We start from the raw sequence: 18,267 nt of genomic DNA, 5'->3' as shown, positions 1-18,267 counted from the left end.
AAGATCGACAAGTGGCTCACCATCCATTTGTTCTGCGGGAAATCACTTGAGTTCTCAGAGTGAAGGCACTTGGTCGTTCAAACTTCAAAGTGAAGGCTTGCTCTGTACCTGCGAAGATACCGCTATCCTCGTTATGTACAAAGTAGCCTTTTGATCCATATATGGAAGGCCCTGTGCCACGGAAGTAAAGCATAGCCGTCAAGGTGAAATCGGGATCATGGACACGGAGGATCGGGCAATCGGGAACAAACATTTGCGGCCAGCGAGTTTGCAACGTATGTGGCCAGCGTATTTGAAATCCACTGGCCACAGTCGTCAAAGCATGTGATTTGGGTAAAGCAGGACTACAATGCGCCGTACCGGAAACCAAGAAATGTAGCACTTAGTCACAGACTCTTCGAGGCTTGCCAAGCGTACAGGTGCATATGCAGCGCTTCTCGGCCTGTACTTTAGTAGAGCGAGCATTCAGTTTCGATAGAAATACAGTAAACACAACATGCATCTGTCGAGGCAGTAGTCAGCGCTGTACGCACCGAAATCTTCAAGCTGGACATACGTGGATGTACCTCCCTCCACCGCTCCTGTGTCCTCAGCCGCTTACGCCTCCTGCGTGAACATGGACATCTCCAACTGCTGCTGCTGTTGCGACGCATGCCCCTTCGGCGCCTTGATGACGAGGTCCGCTTGTTGGCTGCAACGAGAACGAATCAGCACGGTAATCGGACGAAGGCAGAGGACAAATAAGGAACGGCGGGAGTATACGAAGGAAGAACAGCAGGACATGCGGTGAATGGATGGAATATAGATGAGTTGAGATGCGCCGGTCGATGATATGCGAACGACAGGGGAAAAAAGGACTCACAACCGCATCCTCAACAGAACCTTCCTATTCGCCTCCTGAATATCTGCGCCGGCCTTCATCGCGCGCTCAAACAGGTCCGCCCGGTAGTCGGTCTTCTTCGCCAGGAGGATCTGAAGCATAAGCGTCAGCACCATCCTCATCCCCCTTTCTTTCCCCTAATCGCTCCTTCTCCTTCTCCGATCCCTTCCTTCCTCCTCCCTCCGTCCACTTTTCTGGAAGAAACACCACCGCCAAAGCTACAAGCGAAAAAAGGAAACAAAAACCTGAACTCACTTTATTCTCGCTATCCACGCGCGCCTGGATCTCCCCGTTCTGGATCAACCTGACAACCTGCCGCTCGACCTCCTCCACGCTCCAGCCGAATGCCGCGGACATGCGGTCGAGCTTGATGGACTGGGAGGGCGGTCAGGGTTGGTAGACCGGAAGAGATGGAAGTGAGTTGGAATGGGAATGCCAAACTGGGCTGCGGGCGTCACACGCAGCTGGACTTCGTCTTGGACTTCTCGACAGGCCGCTTAGCAGTCAGACAGGAGCCCGTCTCCGCAGTCGAACGATAAAAGCCCTTCTCTGCTGTGAGGCGGGAGCCCTTCTCAGCACTCCGCCTGCTTCAGCGACTCTCCGCCGCGGTCGGACAGGCGGGCGACCCTTCGCAGTTGTCCTGGAAGAGATGCAACCAGCACTTACCTGGAAGGGCTGGAAGTAGAGCTTGACGGCCCAGTTGCGGATCGAGGTCGTGAGCGCGGAGACGTGCGGGGCGAGGTGGATGTCGAGGGCGTGGCGGGTCTGAGGGAAGGGTCAGCGTTATGGTCTCGCGAAAGTCATATGAATTGCCACGGTCCTATGGATCGCGAGCGCCCAAACCATCCACAAACGAAGGCGAAGATGTGCAAAGCCGAAGGCGTCCAAGGCTTCAAGACCGAACGCCTCGAAACAACAACACAGAAGAACCACCGCCCACGAGGCCAAGCCTCAACTCACCGAGTACCGCGACAGCAGCTCGAGCACGATCTTGAACTTGCTCGCCATATACGCCTCGATCAGCTCGCGCACGTACGGCTCCTGCTCCACATACGCGCCGAACACGGAGTTCTCGAGGATCTGCGCCTTGATCGCGGCGCGCGAGTAGGAGGAGAGCGCGCAGAGGGTGCCGTAGATCGCGATGTCGGCGGGGGCGACGAGCTGGGGGGAGGGTTAGTAGGTTGGTAGTCGTGGTCGGGGGAGGTAGGCGTGGCAGGGTTGGTTGTCGGGATTGGGTTGATAGAGGTATGGGATAGGTAAGCAAACCTGCCACTCACCGTCCCCGCCCAGTCCTCCAAATCCTTCGCCGGCCCCACGCGCAAGAAGTGGTACGCGGCCTTGTCGTAGTAGCCCTGCCCGAGATTCGCGAGACCTGACGGGAGATCAATCCGTTTGTTCGGAGAGATCAGTACATTCATGCCGAGGAATGAGGCCGTTCGTTCTGAGGGGTCGATCCGTTCGTTCCGAGAGATCAGACGTTCGTTCCGAGAGATCAGTCCGTTCGTTCCGAGAGATCATCCCGTCCGCTCCTCGGTGGACGAGCAGCGCGATGTATCAAATGACTTCCCTGGAGCGCAAGGAGCGAGGCGAGGTCGACCAGGCTGCTGGCTTCTTTTCACGAAAAGCGCATCCTATTCGCCAAAAGCGCATCCTTTTGCCAAAAGCGTGTCTCCTCGCCAAAGCGCATATCATTGCCCAGAAGCGTGTCTCCTCGCCAAAAGCGCATATTTCCGCCCAGAAGCGCGTCCTCTCGCCAAAAGGCGCGCATAGAGACGCATAGGAGCATATACCGGTGACTCACCTTGCGCAAAATCAAGCTTCGACTGGATGCGGTCGCGGTCCGCGGACTGCTTGCGTGCGCTGGAGCCGGATGAGCCGGCGCCTGGAGTGCGGGGAGATTAGCACAGGGAAGATTAGCATGGTTCAAGCACAGGAGAGATTAGCATGATTCGCCGAGTAACGGCTCCTGAGAAGGGTGGCAGATGCGATCCGACTGTGTTCACTCACCCGAACCGCCCGCGGGCGCCATCGGGTTGTTGCTCGCGCTCTTCTCCTGCGCGACCGCAGCGTCGAGCGCGGTCTCGGCCTTGAAGACGTAGGTGGGGAGGTGGGTGTAGTTGCGCTGTTCGATGAGGAGCTGGGGTGGGGTGAGTAAGAGGGTGGGGTGGGTAAGAGCGTTGCGAAGAGGAGAGATAGGATCGTGAGGGGGTGAGATATGATCATGAAGCGGTGAGGTATGATGATGAGGATGTGAGGTATGATCACGAGGTGGCGAGGATGAAGAGAGAGATGATGAAGGGCGGGCGAGGGTGCGAGTGATGCCCGGTGTTGTGCATGATTGAGGAGTTGCGCAACAACGGTGCTGGAAAGGGTAGTGCACGAAAGCGACGGTGATCGGAAGAGGGGGGTAATGGAAGGACAATGTGAGAGTCGAGGGGGAGGTAAGAGGAAACACGCACCTCCAGTACAGACAGACACATTTCAAGCACATGCTGCCCTGTGGCGCAGAACTCGCGGGACTTGGTAAAGTGCTTGAGCGCCGTCGCCGGATCGCCCACCGCGCGGTAGAAGTTCCCCAGATCACGATGGCCCATCTACGGCACCATCAGCACCCATCGCGCACACGGCAGCACCCCCACGCACCCGGATGCTCTCTTTGATCATGTTGTTCGTGTACGACTTGAGCTCGACCTCGAGCTTGACGCGCTCGTTTGCGTTCCGCGCGTTCGTCTCGTCGATCCACTTGGGGTCGAGCGGCATGATGTCCTCCGGCTTCGGGAACGGCGCGTCGGGCGTGCCCGCGGACGCGGCGACGGTCTCGTACGCGCTGAGCACCTGCTGGTACAGCTGCGGATCTCTCGACTGGTATACATGTTCGACGGCGGCCTTGTAGGCCTCGGGAGCGAGGGTCGGACAGTGAGAGATGATGTGGATGAGGCGGAAGATCGCTGTGCGGCCTGGAGAGAAGTCAGAGAGGGATCGGGGGTTAAGCGCTGGGACGCACCCGTGTAGTTGGAGATGTAGCTCTCAAGATCAAAGGGGTGGGCGTCGTCCACAGGGACTCCTGATTGCTTCCCGTGCTGCGTGGGTTGCGCATCGGCCATGTCGACATCCATGGTGAGATGATGGTTTGCGGCGAAAGACGCCACGCGCCGGAGCGCGTCTCATCAATAAGACCCAGGAAAGGAAGGTATTGTTCCCGGCGCAAGACACACAAGTCCATGTTTCAGGGGGCAGTGTACAGCAGCGTTTATTGCTCGAATATCTGCGCAAGGTGCCCTGTTGAGCAGGCCATGGCATGGGCTTGGAAAATCCTGTGGGACTTTGTGGGTCCGCTCGCGTGGCCGATGACGGAAACAGCGATCAACATTCGCGGCCATTCTTCTCGCTTGCTCACCACCATCGCTGCATCGTTGCGCATTCTCCATGTCCTCCCCAACACCCGACCCGTCGTCCTCTGCTGATGATGTGAAGGCCCAAGATGGCGCCGATGCCCCCCAAGAGACCGAGCCCGCGTCCTCAAAACACGAAGCCAAGGGCAAGGATCGAGAGGCAGCAGCAGAGGACGCAAGGGAGTCCTCTGAATCGGACGGCGAGAAGCAGCAAGGCTCGAATGACGGAGAGGAGGAGCCAGCCTCCCCCGAACCCTCGACATCGCAGCAGCAGCCGTCAGCAGAGGGCACGCCCTGGCAGGCCGTCTTCGCCCCGCAGTACAACGCCTACTACTTCTACAACTCCCAAACCGGCGAGACGACCTGGACTAACCCGCTCGATCCATCTGCCTCCGCCTCTACCTCAAACCCCGCTGCCGGCCCTTCAGCCTCGACCACCGCCACCACCACTACCACCACCGCCTCCCCACCCCCCACCGGCGCCTACACCGCCCTCCAGCAGACCGCCCTCGCGCAGGGCATCGACCCCGCGCTCGCGCACCTGGACCCCTCCCTCACCTCCGCCACGCCCAACACTGCATCAACCTCCGCCTTCGTCGCCAAGTTCAACGCGCGCACGGGCGCGTTCACGGGCGCGAGCGGCCGGGACCCGAGCCACCTAAGCGAGTACGAGCGCATGCGGCGCATGAACTCCGTCTTCTTCGACATGGACAAGTGGGAGCAGGAGGCCGCCGCGCGCGCGGAGGCGGAGGAGGCGGCGGGGAAGAAGCGCAAGCGGCCGACGAAGAAGGACTTGGTGAGGCGCATGTTTCGATCGCACTCGTTCATGTTTCTGACAGAGCACTCAGGAGCGCTTCAAGGAGCAGAAGCGGCAGAAGAAGATTGCGAAGACGGCGTGGTTGAGGACGTAGGGCGTCGTTTGGCGTCAGGCTCCCCTTCATGTTCACGGGGAGACTGTCAACACAACCTCTATCTCGTATGTCGATGTGATACACTGCAAGTATGGGATACAGCGTATCACTTACATCTCCGTATCGAACACGCGAACGATGCACTCGATCTACGGACCTGCCCTCATCCCAAGCAGTGGCAACGTAACTCTCATCCCAAGCAGCTGCAACATGAGTCTCATTTCAGGCAGCAGCAACACGACTTTCATTCCAAGCAGCTGCAAGGACTCTCATTGCAAGGACCGACATCACTCTCGTCCTTTCCCCCTATATCCATATCGGCGTTGCATCCTCATTCACCACCCCTTACCAAGCTCGTCTTGCCGGCGGAGATCGCTGTCTGCGGCGATGACTGCGTTCACCTCGCACTGATGGTCGCCTTGTGCGCGTTTACCTCGTACGGTTGACTGCCCGACACTGATTTGCGACGCCGTTCAACTCTGACCTTACTCAATGCCCAGCGTTGACCTCCCTCCAGACTCACCCTGGCCACGCTCACGACCTTGGTGCCGAACTGGGCCATCAGTTCAAGTTTTCCGTTCAGCCTTTCCAGGCGAGCTAACCTCTGCTTTCAGTCATCCCAGGCGAGCTCTTCCCTTCTTCCGCTCAGTCCAGCACTTCCATCTCATGAACCCTGACCGTCTTCCCAGTCTATCACGCTCGAGCGCATAAGCACGGCTTTCGGCTGGGGCGGGGAAGACCGGGGAGGTCGAAGCGATCGTGCCTTTCGAAGAGGATTGGCGAGGGTGGAAGGCCAGAAGGGAGAATGAGTTTGAAGATGACGCAGGCCCTAACAGCCCAGTTAACTCATCGCCGAGAAGACCGTCCACCGAGCAACCAAGTCTGGCCACTATGCCGACCTGCTCGAGCGCGACTTAGGCCGATGAAGCTATATAGAAGGCGAATCGGTCGGAAGTTGGGCTGAGAATGCGATTGTGAGTAATCTCTGTCCTTTTTCTCTCGTTTCTTCACTGTTCCTCGTCCTCATCCTCGGATTGTGCTTCGCCGTCATCTGTTCTCAATCTTCAAGCGTGTTCTCAGCCTCAAGGACCCTTCCCGTAGGGTCGGGTCTTTGTGGTACGTTTGCTTGTCGCTCCCCTGCTTTGCCAAATCACATGCTTTATGGCCATGACCTATCTATTTGCAATCCATTGGCCACCAATGAATTGCAAATTTACTGGAGGACCCCGGAATATACGCACATAGGCCGTCCTGGAAAATCCGGCTCTAGCGCCTATTTATCCGCTTTTTTCCTGCGCCCTCGACCCCCAGATTTATCCGTTTTCCGGAACGGCCATTAGGGACCCCCAGGATTTATCCGTTTTCTCGGGACGGCCTTCAAAAATGGCAATAAAATCGGGAAAAATCTGATTTTTTCTCACAGGGTCCCTACGCGCTTTGCGCGTAGCCTCTGCAACAAAAGAAGGTTGAGACGTACGAATGAGAAAGTTAATTGCATCCCATAGCCATTCGAGGTGCTACCACGCACCGCTGTCCTTCGAATATCGAGCCTGCCAATGGTAGAAGGTGCCAATGGGCACGAGAGGTTGTGTAGGGTGCTACTGCCCACCGAAACAAAGTGGTCAATTAGTGTACCGGTATCGCGTGCGTGTGGTTTGAGGGTAGGTCGGAGGTTCGAATCGACCGCCCGATATCCACTTTTTCGGAACGGCCTCCCCGTCTCCCCTGCATATATCCGCATTTTTGAACTGGCCTTCGAGCCCTCAGGCCCCCAATTTGACCGTTTTTTGGACCGGCCTACCGGCCGGGAGCCCCACGATTTATCCGCACCGCTGGACGGCCTATATGCGTATATTCCGGGGTCCTTTTACTGGCCGCGTCCTGCTTCTTCGTCCCCTTTGGTCGGTTCGTCCGACGCCTGGCCATGATCCCGATTGAATCTGACAGCGGCATCTTCCGTGAGAAGTACAAGGGTTTCCTTTTGTAACACAAGACCTTCCTAATGCAGATCAATGGCTACCATGTCCAAATACTCGACTTTCTTTCACCCTTTCGCATGCCTTCAACACTCAGACCCCTTCCCAGATATTGTTCGCCTTGACACGCTCCGCCCGCCTCGGGTCGTCCTTCAAGGCTGCACGTTGCTTGGGTAGTACTTGGACGCCGGGACGACGTTGCCCTGCGCTCTGGTGAGTGGGCTGTCCATCGTCGCCAAGTCCTGCACTGGGCTACTCACCTTGGGATCGTAGTTGCAGACGTAGTACCAAAGGGCTGCGAGGCGTTAGCGTCATCCCTCCATGCGATTCAATTGGAGATAGAACGCTATACGGCGTGCAACAAGTACGCACACTTCCACTTATCGCCCGGCTTCTTCCCCAGCGTGCCCTGCGGGCACGAGTAGGCCGCGCACCCGAGGTTCCTGCTGTGCTTCCACACGACCTGCGTCCAGTGGCCGGCGCCCTTGAAGGTCGTGGCGTTATACTCGCCTGTGGAAGGCGATGTGTAGGTGTAAGTCGGAACGCTCGTGCGAAAGGCACAGCGGAAAACTGACCACGCTCGTTGTTCCACTGCGCGACCGCGCGGTCGATTTCCCGCGGGAAGTTTGCTCTCGTGTCTGGGTGGGCGGTGCGGTCAGCGCGCGTGCTCCGTTTATCCCGTCCCGCATCCCATTCTAGAAAATCGTCCCCCATCCCAGTTCGAGGAAAACCTGCCACTCACTGTACCTCGCAGCGATATTCTGCCCGCCCCGGTTGTGCTTATACACACAACCGCTCGCCCAGCTCATCGCCGCGTCTGCGAGATCCTGGTTCCACACGAGCGGGACCGCGCCGTGCTGCGCGCGCTCATCGTTGTGCGCGGTCAGCCACTGGTCGATCTCGTCTTGGGAGGTGCCGTTGGTGTCTTGGCGGGCGTCGATGAAGAAGGAGGCACGGGGTGCGACGGGGAGTTCGGCGCGCGGGTCGACGAGGAGCTCGCTGGCATCCGCGTCGACGGCAACTTCGCTGATATCGCCAGCTGGACTCGCGGAAGCGGTGGCGGCGAGCGCGGCGAGGAGGATCGCGATGTTGAGCTTCATGTTCGACGCGCTGGAGATCGGGAGTGTAGAAGCAAGTGTAAGTTGCTGACTCTAACGGAGTGCATGGGCCTGCCTTTATACGCAGGGACTGCGAGCGCTGTGGCTCGTCTTCGACCGAATTCTCGGTTGCGCATCGTACCTGGGTGAGCGGTGAGCATAGGGCATACTGATGCATATGGTCGGGGCAAGGTACACCCCGAGGCGGGAATCGACGCGATTGTGGCATGGTCAGGGCCTTGTCGTGCGTCGGCGTCTTTCATGCTTTTCCCTGATCATTTGGGTCGCGTTACTGACTTTCTCGTGACTTCAGGGCATGCGATTTAGTACACACGCTAGGGGAAACTCGCTCGGAGAGGGCGCGCATGGGCATACCGATCAAGATCAGGTCAGGATGGACGCCCATGACAGCGGCGTCGAGGGCATCATCGGAGGAAGGGGAATTCCGCCATATATCACGAGGTGTGCAGATCCTGCATCTATCGACTAACATGAGTGGTAGGCCAAGTATCACCCGTCTTGAGAGGTCAACGGCGGTTCCGCGTGCTGCCAATGCCGTAGGTCCAACACCAGCTTGTCGAACCAATCTCGTTCGCCCTTCCCCCTATTCGCCCACTCCCTATTCCTCGTGGAATCGTACTACATCGTCACTTCGCAACCATGTCTTAGACATTCAGCTCAATGCTGACGACCAGCTCTGCCCCCCGAGAAGCCCGAGGCCCTCGTCCGAGGAACCCGAGCGCTTTTCCGCGGATCTGAACACTAACCCTATTCGAGGATAGACTTTGCTTCCGCATCGGGTAACCAAGGCGGTAGATCCGCGTCATCGAAGGCCACCGAGACGCTCGATACGGCCACGAAGGCAAGACATGGGTGGTGCTCGCGAGACTATTCCACTCGGAGGCGCGCGATCCGGAAACATGGGAGGCGCTGCAAGTGCTGGGTATATAAGACGGGGTGCGAAAAGGGTGAGTTCATCTCTTCCGCTACCACCATCGTCGTCGCAACACAGAACACACTTGATCAACCAACCAACCAATCCATTCACCAGACAATCGACCAAGATGACGGGAGCCTGCTACTGCGCCATCTGCGACGACTACTTCTACGACAACGAGGATCGCAACCTGCACATCCAGCAGTCAATCAAACACCCTTACTGCGCCCCCTGCGATCGTCGTTTCCTCAACCTCAACGTGTACCGGAAGGTACGTTTATCATCCACTCCTCCGCCCTTTCCCTACTAACCCCCACCCGCAGCACCTCCAATACTCCCGCATCCACAACTACTGCACGCTGTGCGAGATGGAGTTCCGCACACCCGCCGGGCTGCGCTGCCACTACGAGAAGGCGCCCCCGCACAACGACGACAGCGACGACGAGGCGGAGCTGGACGAAGACGAGGAGTACGAGGAGGGCTGGGAGGACCGTGTCGGGCTCGATCTCTACCCCGAGGAGCCGTACCCGGAGGAGGACGCGGACGGGGGCGACAAGTCATGGATGGACTTCGACGAAGATGATCTCCTGGACTTTGACTCGGACGATGAGGAGGAGGAAGAGGTGGATGACGAGATTGGGGAGGACGAGGCGACGGTGTCGAAGTTCGCCTGCCCGATGTGCAAGGAGGCGCCGGAGTTGGCGTGCTTGACACGCTGTGGGCATTTGTACTGTGCGACGTGAGTTTTGACCTTGTTCCCGCCCTGCCATTATGCTGACGTCTTATTCAGATGCATTCACCAAGCGTTCAAGCGCGACAACAAGTGCCCGACGTGCAGGGAAGAGGGTCAGGCTTCGCAACTACGCAAGGTCTACCTCACTACGGAGACCGACGCTGATTATTGATGACGCGGGTGGACGATTATCGACGACCTGAATGCCTTTACTTACGACCTCTTCACGCACGCACGATCCATTATTCTATCTCAAGCATTATCCATTCATCTTCATCGCATTGGACGTTCAGACGCATCTCATTGGATATTCATACGCATCGCATTGGACATTCATACGCATACGCATCGCATCACACACATTGGACTTTTTCGCTATCGCATCAGCTATCTAGCCAACTTGCAATACATCCCCAAGTTCTCACTTCCAATATTTTCCGAGTTCCTTCAACGTTCGAGGTTTAGTACATTGTAAGCGGTATACTAAGCGTATCATTGCGCCCGGCACTCCAGCTCCCAAGTCATGTACGGCGATACCACATCGGCTCGTCTCCAGAAACTCAAGGATGACTTCGATGCGCGTGCGATCCGAGAAATGGCGAGTCCACTCAAAAAGATCTGTCCCGATGTAGAACACGAAGTCGTTGGCGATGATGTAGGCGGCGTCAAGGGCAGGCCTGATAGTGCGAGAAATCAGTACTTGGACGCCTACGGCCACGATACGCCTTCTGCTCGAGCTTGACTTTTACATGTGACTACTATGCGCACGTTTTCACACCCGGATGATCCCTTGCGAAGCGCTTGAGGTCTTCTTCGAAGGCAGATGGAGGGGGATGAGAGTGTGAGTGAAAAGCCCCGGCATGCGTCCGTAGAGCGAGGACTACGCAAGCGAACGTGGAAGCGGCAAAGGCCGATGTGACAAGTGATGCTGTCACAGTTCGAGTTTCGGAGACCGCATTGAGGTAAGTCGTATGCTAGATCAAGCAGGATATCTGACTTGACAGACCTAGAACATCGGTTACTCATGGGCTCCGATGCTCTTCTCGTCGGCGTCCGTACATTCCGTCAAGCGTGTCCCCTGGGCCTGAGATGGAGACGTCAGCGAGCGCCGCAATAGGCCAACGTGACAATCATTAGGGGAAGACTCGTCGACGCTCTGACCTGAATATTCCGACATTTTATGTCAGCGCACCGCATGCCGTTCCTGACCATGAGTGTACACATCTATCACACGTCCCTCGCTCGCCCACCCTCGATCCCCTGCGCGGTCGTGCTGGGCATCGCAAGCGAGCAAGGTTCGAATCAGCCTTACTGCATCCTGAACGCACGTAAACTTCTCTCATCCGCTAAGGTATAAAGGCCGTGGCCTCGGCGAGTCAAGAGCAAGCACTTCTGCTTCTCCTTCAGTCCTTGCTCTTCACCGACCCCGACAGAATGAAGCTCACCGTCATCCTCCTCACCGCCGTCCTCGCTGCAAGCGCTAGCCCTGCGCCTGTCGATGTCGATGCTCGCGCGCCGGTCGCCCTCGACTCTCGCTCGCCGATTGACATCGACTCCCGCTCCGCCGACGCCCTCGCCAATCGCGCGGCCCCGCCCCAGTCCGAGATCGACCAGTGGCTCAAGGCCCACAACAACGAGCGTGCGCAGCACGGCGCGGTTGCGCTCGTGTGGAACCAGACCCTGTCGGACAAGGCAGCGGACTGGGCGAGCCAGTGCATCTGGGAGCACTCGAACTCGGGCCAGAATCTGGCTGCGTGGTTTTGTGAGTACATCTCGAGCTCGAGAGCGATGGGACGGGGGTGGAAATAAATGCGAAAGAGGGGAGAAGAAAGGGAGATCACGACACGAACGAGGAATCTGTGATGGAGGGAAGATGCACTGACACGCGATCTATGCAGCGCCCCAGGCAAACAAGCCCATGAACATCTCTCAAGGCGTTGGAGGCTGGAACGCCGAGGAGCGTGAGTCGTGCATGCTGTTATCTCGATGAACATGTTTTTGACATGCCTCACCGTCGCAGCCGACTACAACACGACGACGTACTCGGGCGCTGGGCATTGGACTCAGGTGAGCGTAACCCTCGTGGACGAGTTGACGCACGACTTACCCCTCAATCTCGTCGCCATCTAGGTCGTGTGGAAGAGCACCACGAGCGTCGGGTGCGCCGCGTACTCCTGCCCACCTGGCACGCTCGGGCGTAAGCCGACGGATCCGTGGAAGAGTGAGCTGTCGCCTTCGCGCTCTCTTGCAATCAAGAAAATTATCAGCTGACTCTTCATTCCAGCGCTCTGGTATTACGTCTGCAACTACTACAGGCCGGTGAGTGATTCGTGCACGCAAAGCGTAGAGAATGTGCCCACCGATATACTCATAGGGCAACGTCTCACCGCGCGACAAGTACTACCCTATCAATGTGCAGCCCTAAAGGAGGGCCTTGGGAAGCTCGAGGAAAGGTATAGTATACACGCGCCACCTAGGAAGGCAGATCGAATTGACGGAAATTGGAAAGGGAAAGAAGAAAGTATGATACGCGAATTGTACGCTCCCCAGTCTGCTTGTTTGCGTCAAGATGGCTCGGCAATGTGACAGTGATTGCCTGAAATCAGTTGGACACCGGGCACAAAGGAAGGATGAGTACGACAAGATTTCGGGCGCCCAGTATTCGGACTCTCGACGGACACAATGCGCAGTCGACCTGAATCGCAAGTGAGAGTGGCTCGGCTAAGCACACGGGCCGCGACCCGGCTCGTTTGTGTTCCATGTGCAGCGCCCACGTGCGACTGCGAAGATGTTGAGTTACTTCAAATAAAGAGATTGCGGGCCAACGAACAATCGAATTGTCCATCACAAAGGAGGGTTCTGGTGGGCTGACCGTCAGGAACCAACGGAAGTCGTGCGAACGGATCGCATCCCTGAAAGAGTGCGGGACATTGAAGATCTGTAGGATGAAATTGAGCTCGGACACCCAAAGACATGAGCAAAGGGCTGCAGAATCACTCCCAGTGCGGTGGCAACAGTGGCATTGAAGTGCAAGCGGTTGCGGACGAGAGCATGAGGAGGACGAGGCGTCGAGCATGCTATCGGTGATGAAAGATTTGTTGAAGCTCCGATAAGCGCGCGTATACGTCACGGATGTGCATTACTCCCCGAAACACATCTGGGATGGTCTTCCGATCCGGATCAGCATTCAAGGACAATGGAAGCGCGCAGCAGTGACCCTCCCAACAAGGCGAGTCGTGGGGTGGTAATTTGAAGTCAGCCGGGCGACGGCATGTGGTGCTCGATGTGAGGGCCCTTGCGCTGAAAGAAACCCGGGTTTGAATCTAGATCGACGACGCCTCGAGCCCAACCTATGCGCACCTTCGCCGACTTTAAAGCCCGTATCTGTGTCTGAACCATCCGTTTCTGCATCTCCCATCTTCCGACTCGTGTCCTTTGCGCTCGCCGCCGTTGGTTCGTAGACAGCGCATCCGCATACTACCACCTCGTCTCTCAACCACGCCCACCCACCACAACATACGCTTCGACAAACGCCATGGTTCTCGAATGGACGTCCTCGCGATTCGGCCATACCTTCTATACGAAGGACGGAGAATCGTCAGTGCAGCATGAATTGTACATGGCGGCGTACTTACCTTGACGCAGGTTCGAATGTCCGTGGGGCTTCTGCTTCCCGCCAATCAACATGCCGGCGCACATCACGATAGACGACCTTGTCAGAGCAGAGTGCGTGACATCCTTCTCTCGATCATACCGCGGCATACTGATACATGCTCGCGCAGACCTTTGCCACCTCGTGAATTGCCCTGGTCGTACGAAGCCGACAAACACCTCTTCTCCGAGCCAGTCTGCCCCGCGCCACCCTCGGAGCGATCGGTATCCCCGACGCCCTCTGAAGTGGAGGTGGTGCAGACTGTCCTGCCACACGAGCCACCATCTCCTCCTCGCTCGCCACCACCGCTCGACTGTGTGTCTTCTCCCTGCTCCAACTTCGACTACCCTGTCGCCGACCGCTACGGGGCCGCGACCTTCGTTCCCCAGCGCGAGATTTTGCCCGATCCGAAGCCGCTCGTGCTGAGCACCGCGATCGTCAAGATCATGGCGGAGGTGACAAAAGATATCGGCCTTCGGCATCGCGCGATCCCCATGGTCGAGAATGCGACTGGCAAGTGCTACGGGGATGTTCAGGCGTTCAACATCCCCGAGGTGGTCGCCAACTACCTTGAAGAGCGTGCTCACAGGCTGAAGGAGCTCGTCGATGGCTTTAAAGACCCCGAGGGTCGCAAGAGGGCCTACGAGAGTGCGATTGAGAGGTGGCAAGAGGCGGCCGCTGCTGCAGAGAAGTCGAGAGAGGCGGCGGGGAAGGCGACGGGGAAGGCTCCGAAGAAGGGAAGGGCTTCGTCGAAGGCGAGCGCGAAGGCCGGTTCGAAGCGCAATCGCAGCGAGGAGGACGAAGAAGCCAGCGATAGGCCTGCGAAGAGGGCGCGGGGCGGTCGGGGAAGCGACATGAGCGAGCGCATCGAGCAAGCTCGCAACGATCCAACGGTCAAGTCCTACGGCGCCCACCATATCATATGCGCCGGATGTGATGAGGAGATCGCTGCCGAGGGCAGAAGGGACCTGTATCTCTGCAGCCTCCGGAACAAGCACAAACTAGAGAAGTGTGCAGGGCTGGCGCGGTGGGCTACCCAGCCACCAAGCCAGGAGGATATGAAGGCCTGGCAGGCGGCGCGCAACAAGTGTGCCGAGATTTCGGTAAGTTCGTTGCGTGCGATGAGACGTGCGCTAGCTAACGCTCGAATAGCAGGTATACCTATTGGCGAAGGACCGCAGGATTCACAAGTGTCAGTGCCGGCGGCTCGGCGCCGGCCTTGAGGAGGACCGTCTCCTCCGTTACGAGGCAAACAAGCAGCGCGTCGCCGACGGCAATGCAGCGCGGGCGGCGCAGGCGTAAGGCTATCAGGTCATAGCTATTGCCCTGTATTTCGGTGAGTTCATCTCTTGACTCTGCGCCAAGGACGACGTTGACCACAGTTTCAAGCTATCCCATCCGCATGGTTGTGTATTTATTCGGTTTGGGGCGTACTGTAAATTGCGTTTCCTGTCGCTCTGTTATCGACCCTCCCACGTTTTCTTGCTTTCTATAATGCTTACCGTATTCTCTCCATCGTAGCCAGTCTCTCATGCAGCAGAGTCTCCCTCACGCGTAAAAAGGTTCGCTTGCGCAGTCTACCCTGGCGTTGGTTGGCTCTGAGGAAAAAGTCATCTGACTGTGGTCATCAGCTCGGACTGCGAGTCGCTCGCGGTCACGCCACTCACTGACGCGTTCCGAAGAATGGGAATCGTCGGGTATTACACGTTTGATTGATACATCGAGTGCGAGATCTGGCTGAAGATCGGCGCCCAACACATGTGGGGGAGCAGGAGGGCAGCCGCCGCAAGGGACGTGACCGAAGTTTTCGGTCACGGTCGGACGTCGAGGGTATTGGACGGTCGTCCCGGTGCGAATCGAGCGACCTCGGCATGGCCGCGGAGAATGAAAACTTGGTGTCGCTCAATTGTCCACTGTGATTATAGCAGCATCACCGGACCGAGACGACTGAGCGCTGGGCGCAGTAGGGTAAATTAGGCTGAAAGTATTCCACTTCGCTCGCCGTCCTGTATCTGGTCGGTGTCGACGGGGGACGAGAGAATGACGTAACATTCGAACCGCGTCTCGGCCCTTGCAGAAAGGATCAGGGAATGTAGGGAAACCCAAAGGGGATGCTGAATATGGAGTCCACCCGCTATCAGGTGGCGATCTCTCGCCATACGGGGATTGGACCCCACACCAGCCTGCGCAGCCGGCGTCAGCACCGGCTCGGTTCGCAATTGAAATACAGTATGGCCATGTACGCCTCATGGTCAACACAGTTGACATTACCTGGGAATATAAATCCGACTGGGTGGCTTTTTGCCTCTCGTCCTGCTCGTCCGCACACCCCAATTTCGGGCGTTTGTCCTCTCGCCGTCGTCGTCCTTCTTTGAGCACGCATACGCCTCACTGTTAGCGATCATCGCCACCGTAGACAGCATACTACTTACTTTCGTCGCCGTACGTCCCTCGACATCGACCACGCCACTCGTCGGTCATCGACCAAGAGCGCGTAGCGGCCACCTGTATTCAGCCCCTCGTCGCCACCGTTAGCTAGCCAGTTGACGCAGCGCGAACCTGAGCGTACCCTCGCTATCCCTTCCCCGCGTTAAGCGAGTAGGTCGAGCTCGTTCATTCTTCATCATCGCTCGTACTCACCGATCGTCAGCCCTCGTCCACGCTTGGTCTCCCCCCGTACACAACATCCAACCGGCCACCTACACCAACAAAGCCACCCGTCTCTCACCGCCAGAAGATGGACGCCTGCATGTACAGCGTGGACTCGCATCCCTACGCTGAGTCGTCCTGCAGGACAGGATTAGAGTGAGCATGATCGTTGATCAATAAAAAATCGTCAGACTCACCTAGTCCACAGCGACCTCCCTGATGAGACCTACGTCTTCCCCGCGCCATGGGTTCCTCAGGATCTGCCGTGGACCTCGGCTCCTCCGACATCGATCTACGACCATATGTAAGTAGTACCTCTTGCCGTTGAGAATGACCTAGCTGACCATCCCTCACAGGTTTTCTCGCGCGTCTGTGCTCAATCCTCCTCGCGCCCCCGCGTCCCGGCCCCAGTCGTCAGCTCGCCCATACAATATGATTCCCCCACCGCAGCCTTATTCTCGCGCCCCCGCCCCTTCCAACGATGCAACCTCTTCTCGAGCCCCCTCTCCCCATGAGGCGACGCCGCCACCGAACCCCAAGCTGGTATTCCGCCTCCCGAACTTCGCCTTCACCAACGTGCAGCCCGCCGCAGCGCCGACGTCGATCAACCTCGCTCCAACGGAAAGCGCCTCAAACTCGACGTCGAATGCCACCGCCCCAACGACGAGCACCTCCACCCGCCGATCCGCAAAGACGCGCGCCGCCGCCGCCATGAAGTCGCTCTCTGCGAAGATCCTGTCTCGTCCGAAGCCTTCACGGGCGTCCTCGTCCTCTACGGCTGCTTCGACGTCGTCTACCGCCGCTTCCGCGTCGACGGCCGCTGCCTCCGAGTCCGCGGAATCGGACACCACCATCGTGGATGACCTTCACTGGGAAATCGAGCCGCTCCCCGGCACCGTCCAGCGCCCCTACACGCTCGAGCAGACGGACCACTGGCAGAAGGTGAAGGCGTATGTCGCGAAGATCCTGAAGAGCGCAACGGGCAAGCAGTATAAGGCTGTGGACCTCGACCCGGACGAGGTCGTGGATAGATTTTTGGAGGAGAGGTATGAGAGGACGGGGATGAAGCCGACGGTTAGGAGAAGCGTTGCTAAGACGCCGGCGGGGAAGAAGACGAGCGCGCGGAAGGGGGCGAAGAGGGCGAGGGTTGTGGTCGAGCCTGAGTCGGAGGACGAGGAGGACGACGTTGAGGAGGCTGAGGAGGCAGAAGGGGAACATATGGAGGCTGACGAGCAGGAGGAAGAGGACGACGACGATGAGGAGTACGTGCAGGAGGTGCAGCAACCTGCCGCCAGGGCCGGCACCAAGCGCAAGCGGCCCGCTACCGACGACGATGACGATGACGACGACGAACCCGCCAAGCCCACCAAAGACGAGCGCACGAACCACGACATCGGCGAGCGCATCGAGCTCTTGCGCCTTGACGAGATGGTCATCTGTTTCGGCGCGCACCATGTCCTCTGCGCGGGCTGCCTTCGCGTCATCGGGACTGAGGCGCGGTGGGACTTCTACAACGGCGGCCTCTGGCACAAGCACAAGTACCGCAACTGCAAGGGGTTCAAGCGGTGGGAGGAGAAGCCGCCAAGCAAGGAGGACCTGATGGCGTGGCAGAAGTCGCGCAACCAGTGCGCGGATGGGCTGGTGAGTTTGCTTCCGAGTTCGATGGGTAGGATGATGTGCTGACGTACGAGTAGCTCAAGGTGTACATGAAGGTGGAGAAGGACCGCAGGACGGCGCGCTGCCACTGCGAGCGCCTGGGGCTGGAGGAGGAGCGCCTTGCGGCATACTGGCTGAAGCACTCGAGGAACAACTTTCGCAACTTTGCCAAGAAGATGGCGAAGAAGGCGCCTTGGAACTTTGGCTATCATTAATCTGCGGTGTCGTTGTGCGCTTGACTATTGTCCGTGAGTCGGCTCTCCCGAACTGTTCCGCAACGTCAATGCTGACGAGGTCGCCCAGTACGAAGCTATACCTGTTTTGAGTCGTATTTATTCGCGGTATTGGTGTCGTTTCCGGGCGTAACGCGCGTCTTCCTTGCGA

General features: G+C 57.9%; 11 protein-coding genes across 11 annotated transcripts; 8 read left to right on the top strand and 3 right to left on the bottom strand.

The window, feature by feature from the left end:
* Positions 1-168: 168 nt before the first annotated feature.
* On the bottom strand, positions 169-4,035 carry SCHCODRAFT_02627943 (uncharacterized protein). The gene is made up of 12 exons (XM_003031464.2): positions 3,885-4,035; positions 3,524-3,837; positions 3,340-3,474; positions 2,888-3,017; positions 2,682-2,762; positions 2,158-2,252; positions 1,841-2,041; positions 1,547-1,645; positions 1,136-1,255; positions 863-972; positions 557-691; positions 169-502 (listed from the first exon to the last, which is right to left on the bottom strand). Exons 1-11 carry the CDS (start codon positions 3,994-3,996, stop codon positions 598-600), a joined length of 1,491 nt encoding a protein of 496 aa, XP_003031510.1. The 5' UTR covers positions 3,997-4,035; the 3' UTR covers positions 169-502; positions 557-597.
* A 114-nt stretch (positions 4,036-4,149) lies between these two features.
* SCHCODRAFT_02627940 (uncharacterized protein) lies at positions 4,150-5,366 on the top strand. Its single transcript, XM_003031058.2, has 2 exons — positions 4,150-5,068; positions 5,121-5,366. Exons 1-2 carry the CDS (start codon positions 4,307-4,309, stop codon positions 5,181-5,183), a joined length of 825 nt encoding a protein of 274 aa, XP_003031104.1. The 5' UTR covers positions 4,150-4,306; the 3' UTR covers positions 5,184-5,366.
* Positions 5,367-6,606: 1,240 nt separating this feature from the next.
* On the top strand, positions 6,607-7,211 carry SCHCODRAFT_02308898 (uncharacterized protein). Its single transcript, XM_050342331.1, has one exon. It carries the CDS (start codon positions 6,740-6,742, stop codon positions 7,109-7,111), a length of 372 nt encoding a protein of 123 aa, XP_050199485.1. The 5' UTR covers positions 6,607-6,739; the 3' UTR covers positions 7,112-7,211.
* On the bottom strand, positions 7,093-8,297 carry SCHCODRAFT_02627934 (fruiting body protein SC14 precursor). Its single transcript, XM_003031465.2, has 5 exons — positions 7,902-8,297; positions 7,735-7,797; positions 7,532-7,669; positions 7,420-7,454; positions 7,093-7,362 (listed from the first exon to the last, which is right to left on the bottom strand). Exons 1-5 carry the CDS (start codon positions 8,257-8,259, stop codon positions 7,312-7,314), a joined length of 645 nt encoding a protein of 214 aa, XP_003031511.1. The 5' UTR covers positions 8,260-8,297; the 3' UTR covers positions 7,093-7,311.
* Positions 8,298-8,353: 56 nt separating this feature from the next.
* Positions 8,354-9,138, top strand: SCHCODRAFT_02308929 (uncharacterized protein). Its single transcript, XM_050342332.1, has one exon. It carries the CDS (start codon positions 8,622-8,624, stop codon positions 9,036-9,038), a length of 417 nt encoding a protein of 138 aa, XP_050199484.1. The 5' UTR covers positions 8,354-8,621; the 3' UTR covers positions 9,039-9,138.
* A 182-nt stretch (positions 9,139-9,320) lies between these two features.
* Positions 9,321-10,098, top strand: SCHCODRAFT_02506598 (uncharacterized protein; the record flags this gene model as incomplete). Its single annotated transcript, XM_003031059.1, has 3 exons — positions 9,321-9,464; positions 9,517-9,932; positions 9,984-10,098. 3 exons carry the CDS (start codon positions 9,321-9,323, stop codon positions 10,096-10,098), a joined length of 675 nt encoding a protein of 224 aa, XP_003031105.1.
* A 351-nt stretch (positions 10,099-10,449) lies between these two features.
* Positions 10,450-10,668, top strand: SCHCODRAFT_02668454 (uncharacterized protein; the record flags this gene model as incomplete). The annotated part of the gene is made up of 1 exon (XM_003031060.2): positions 10,450-10,668. The coding sequence occupies one exon, from the start codon at positions 10,450-10,452 to the stop codon at positions 10,666-10,668; it is 219 nt and encodes a 72-aa protein (XP_003031106.1).
* A 659-nt stretch (positions 10,669-11,327) lies between these two features.
* Positions 11,328-12,523, top strand: SCHCODRAFT_02627923 (PR-1-like protein). Its single transcript, XM_050345439.1, has 6 exons — positions 11,328-11,688; positions 11,825-11,887; positions 11,947-11,993; positions 12,057-12,147; positions 12,211-12,245; positions 12,301-12,523. Exons 1-6 carry the CDS (start codon positions 11,361-11,363, stop codon positions 12,349-12,351), a joined length of 615 nt encoding a protein of 204 aa, XP_050199483.1. The 5' UTR covers positions 11,328-11,360; the 3' UTR covers positions 12,352-12,523.
* SCHCODRAFT_02308760 (uncharacterized protein) lies at positions 12,233-13,201 on the bottom strand. Its single transcript, XM_050342330.1, has 2 exons — positions 12,757-13,201; positions 12,233-12,706 (listed from the first exon to the last, which is right to left on the bottom strand). The coding sequence occupies exons 1-2, from the start codon at positions 13,000-13,002 to the stop codon at positions 12,491-12,493; spliced, it is 462 nt and encodes a 153-aa protein (XP_050199482.1). The 5' UTR covers positions 13,003-13,201; the 3' UTR covers positions 12,233-12,490.
* A 260-nt stretch (positions 13,202-13,461) lies between these two features.
* Positions 13,462-14,961, top strand: SCHCODRAFT_02678701 (uncharacterized protein; the record flags this gene model as incomplete). Its single annotated transcript, XM_003031062.2, has 4 exons — positions 13,462-13,523; positions 13,572-13,652; positions 13,709-14,681; positions 14,731-14,961. 4 exons carry the CDS (start codon positions 13,462-13,464, stop codon positions 14,878-14,880), a joined length of 1,266 nt encoding a protein of 421 aa, XP_003031108.1. The 3' UTR covers positions 14,881-14,961.
* Positions 14,962-16,315: 1,354 nt separating this feature from the next.
* On the top strand, positions 16,316-18,098 carry SCHCODRAFT_02505915 (uncharacterized protein; the record flags this gene model as incomplete). The annotated part of the gene is made up of 4 exons (XM_050343169.1): positions 16,316-16,383; positions 16,436-16,531; positions 16,584-17,868; positions 17,922-18,098. 4 exons carry the CDS (start codon positions 16,316-16,318, stop codon positions 18,096-18,098), a joined length of 1,626 nt encoding a protein of 541 aa, XP_050199481.1.
* Between the last annotated feature and the right edge of the window lie 169 nt (positions 18,099-18,267).

Source organism: Schizophyllum commune (assembly GCF_000143185.2).
Source record: "Schizophyllum commune H4-8 unplaced genomic scaffold SCHCOscaffold_7, whole genome shotgun sequence".
Taxonomy (NCBI): Eukaryota; Fungi; Basidiomycota; class Agaricomycetes; order Agaricales; family Schizophyllaceae; genus Schizophyllum; species Schizophyllum commune.
The sequence above is the reverse complement of the archived record's forward strand: the minus strand, read 5'-3'. Positions and strand labels throughout refer to the sequence as shown.